The sequence below is a fragment of the Helobdella robusta genome (assembly GCF_000326865.2).
Source record: "Helobdella robusta unplaced genomic scaffold HELROscaffold_51, whole genome shotgun sequence".
In the NCBI taxonomy this organism is placed as follows: Eukaryota; Metazoa; Annelida; class Clitellata; order Rhynchobdellida; family Glossiphoniidae; genus Helobdella; species Helobdella robusta.
In genome coordinates, this window is record NW_008705261.1 from 771,963 (window position 1) to 775,894 (window position 3,932).

The 3,932-nt window shown below is 31.7% G+C and overlaps 1 protein-coding gene across 1 annotated transcript; it reads left to right on the plus strand.

Annotated features, from left to right (window-relative positions):
- Nucleotides 1–1,411: 1,411 nt before the first annotated feature.
- On the plus strand, nt 1,412–3,932 carry HELRODRAFT_179002 (hypothetical protein; the record flags this gene model as incomplete). The annotated part of the gene is made up of 6 exons (XM_009027866.1): nt 1,412–1,515; nt 1,610–1,665; nt 1,841–2,078; nt 2,618–2,746; nt 2,862–2,971; nt 3,337–3,932. 6 exons carry the CDS (start codon nt 1,412–1,414, stop codon nt 3,930–3,932), a joined length of 1,233 nt encoding a protein of 410 aa, XP_009026114.1.

Genomic DNA, 3,932 nt, shown 5'->3' on the forward strand with positions numbered 1-3,932 from the left:
ACAACAACAACAATAATAATAATATTTAAAATAATAATATATAATAATAATATTTATAATAATAATAATAGCAACAACAGTAATGGTAATAATAATATTAATAAAAATATTAATAATTTAAACGTCAAATAGGAGCATTGTCATGATCGAAAAAGCTTGAAAATAATACATGAATCATCGAATCTTCTTGGGTTAGCAAACAATGGAAAAGATAGAGAAGATGCCTTTTGTTGTGTTATAATTACACACACATTCACAAGCACATACACACACATACATACGCATACATACATACATACACACATACATACGCACACATATACACACACGCACACTGACATACTTATAATAAATGAATGAGTGAATGAATGAATGAATGAATGAATGAATGAATGAATGAATGAATGAATGAATGAATGAATGAATGAATGAATGTATGAATGAATGAATGTATGAATGAATGAATGAATGAATGAATGAATGAATGAATGAATGAATGAATGAATGAATGAATGAATGAATGAATGAATGAATGAATGAATGAATGAATGAATGAATGATTTAATTAATAAATTTAATTAATAAATTTAATTAATTAATGAGTGATTGAATTAATTAATTTAATGAATGAATGAATACATAAATAATTATATTTTTACAATATTCTATAAATTCTACCGAATGTTTGGCGTTAATATGCCTGTAGTTCGTTTTTTCCATTTTTCTCACTAAAGTTTTTTGGTGAACATTTATTTTATTAAAATTCAAAATAAATTTATTTTCCGAATTCATGCTGCAAATACAAAGGCCATATTACGATTCCGAATGAATCATCATCAGTGCAAGTTGAAAATAAGTTTATTTTGAATTTTAATGAACTAAACGAACTATATCAACTATATATAACTTGTATTTAATAGATATTATACATATTAAAAAATATATATTTTATACATAATAAAAAAAATATATATATAGTACATAAAATATATTATATCTATAATATATATAGTAAATATATATATATATATATATTATAATATATATAGTAAATATATATATATATATTATAATATATATATACATATATATATATATATATATATATATATATATATATATTATAAATACGTAATATAAGCGTTACTTATAATAGAACGTAATAGAATGTAATGAAGAAATAAGGAAGAATATAGCACGTATAAAGGACCAGGTTCAATCAATTTGAACTTCTGAAATTATTAAGGTGAGTATCGGTTGTTTTTCCTCTTTTAAAAGTTTAAATGTTAAATGCGAAATATATGTACGTAAAATTGCCTTATTTTATTAGGAAGTTTGTCAATCAATATGACAATGATAATAATAATAATATTAATTGGGAAATAATTTATGAACGTGTTTGTTGTTGCAAATGTGTGGAATGGTTCAAAGTTGTAAGATTGAAATAACCCACGTGGCCTTCAGTTGCTGCGAACATCAAACATCATCATTCCCTCATTCCATACACTTCGAAATGTTTCAAACCACCTCAAATTCTCTCACTTCTTCGACCAGCACTTCAACATTACCATGACCACTACCACCACACCACAACACTACCGTCCATTAGACTTCTTTTAAACGCTCAGGTTTACATTAACAAAACTTCTTTCGCGTTAGAACCTGGTTCGCGCTGCATAACTGTTTATCGGCACTGTAGTGTTCTGAGAAACCAGCATCCCCTTCGCATGTAACAACACAAATGGTGGTTGTTGGACTGATGTGATTGGGCAAGAGAATGTTAACAATTAAACCACTAATTAAAATTTCAACTCAACTTTATTTTGACATTTTATTTCAGAGAAATTTGATGAGTGTTTCTTGCTTCCGCTCCAGAAGTTGGAGTGTCAATTCTCATTGACGTCATTATCTTTTCCTACAACAACTGGAGGCATGCTGAAAATGTTGAAATTAATGTTGCCAACTTTGCTGTTGATGGCACTTCTCCAAGCCTCAACAAGTTCTACAACTCTCGAAGATGAAAGATTTATCTGTGGCCTGCAGTTGGTGGAATCAAGTGTCTACCAGCCTTACTCCGGGTACGTGGTTGGATGGTGCTATGGTGGAATGGGGTTTGATGCTGTTTATGTCGTGTCGTTTACACGTTATTACAAATTTTATTTTGTTTCGGCGAGTTAAAGCGCAATTTTTGAAAATGACATTACAGTAGAGTTAAAAACTTTGCATATAGGATGGAGTGTAGAATCAGGAAGACCATTATAGAGCGAGTTACAATAATCAATCTTAGACAAAACTAAAGAAGTAACAAGTTAAATAATTTTGTATTCAGAGGCAAATTTCCAAATTTTTATTTTAAAGAATATTGGAGGCATTCATGTTTATTGTAGGAAAGTATATTTAGCACTTTTTTTTCTAATCAAATTTGCTTTCTGACCGGATTCAAAAACATTAGATGCAAAATTGAAAATAAAATTCCGCATCTTTCGAGTCTGAAAGAAAAAATATGTAAATAAGAGAAAACTATCAAATATGAAAATTTAGAAGATGTTGGACTTCGTTAACAGAGCTACATAAATAGATAGTAAAAAATAATCAAAAAGTTGTCACCCTCACACAGAAACAGGGCTGCAATGGTGAATCTGAAAAACACTTTACTCTCCATTGCGTATTTGGCCAATTTGACGCATTGGTGTAGGAGCACCTGCGATTGCAGCGAAACTGACAAGAAAGACCTCTATACAAAGGAGTAAGCATATTTCTAATATAGTTTTTATCAAACCTTGATAAGCCTAATGACACATCCACATCAAAACATGTATACAACTACGAATGCATCAAAACAAACTCCAAATCCAACCCAGGTACCCCTTTCCAATCACTTGCAAAACTTTAATGAAAATAGAGACGCACATTTTGTGCCGCTGTGAGGATGGATACGAGCAGAACAGATACAATGTCTGCGTCCCAATAGGTTGGTTCAGTTTTTTTTATCAGTTGGTTTGTGCTGTTTTATATTATACAGAACAGTTTACAATTAACATTCTACATTAACTAAATTACATTTAAATACTTGCCGTTTTTTTAAATCTGGGAATGTATTAATTAAAAACAAGATGTCGAATTTGAAGACTAATTATTACAACGATGGCAATTTTTTATAATTTATATTAGTTTATGATAATAAATTAAAATTAGTACAAAAAATTTAAGATAACAAGATTTAAGACAAAAGTATTTTTGAGTATGAATGGCAGGAACATAATTTAAGTTTGCTTGAAATCTTTAATCGATTTCAAATGAACTCAACCCATTTATTTCTAATTAATGCATCCGTAGAACCCATAAAGCTTTTGGACCCCTTATTGGATTTGACCCCTCTACAGACAACCACCCAAGCTGTCCTGTTCCCACCCCTGCCTGCTTCGATGATGTCACCGCTCGTAATCGGCCTGATCATTTTGGGAATTCTGCTGCTGCTACTTCTCTGCCTGCTCATCCTTCTGCTCTGTCTCTGCTGTCGTAAAAGGAAGAAAAAGGAAGAGAAGAAGGACCCGGAGAAGAAGGTGGAAATGCCAGACCTGCCTAAGAATGACTATTCCTATCTTCCACAAGTTTTCAAGGTGACCGTTGAAAAGGAAAGTGACGATTACGACTTTTTGAAGACAGATTTTGACTTGAAAGTGGCAGGAGCTGACGACGGAGGTTATGCCAAAATAGGCACGGGAAAAGGAGAGCCAGACGACAAATTGAAGTTGGAAGTTGGAAATAGTGAGAAAAGTGGGAAGAAAGTTGAAGTTGCTGGCAACATATACTCCGAAGAGCCAGGAGTTGCCGATGGTCCTAAAAAAAAAGGCACTGTGGTTCATATCGCGGTTGGTGAGAAGGAGGAGGAGGAGGCCACAGACTACATTTACAGTGAGATCAAATGTTAG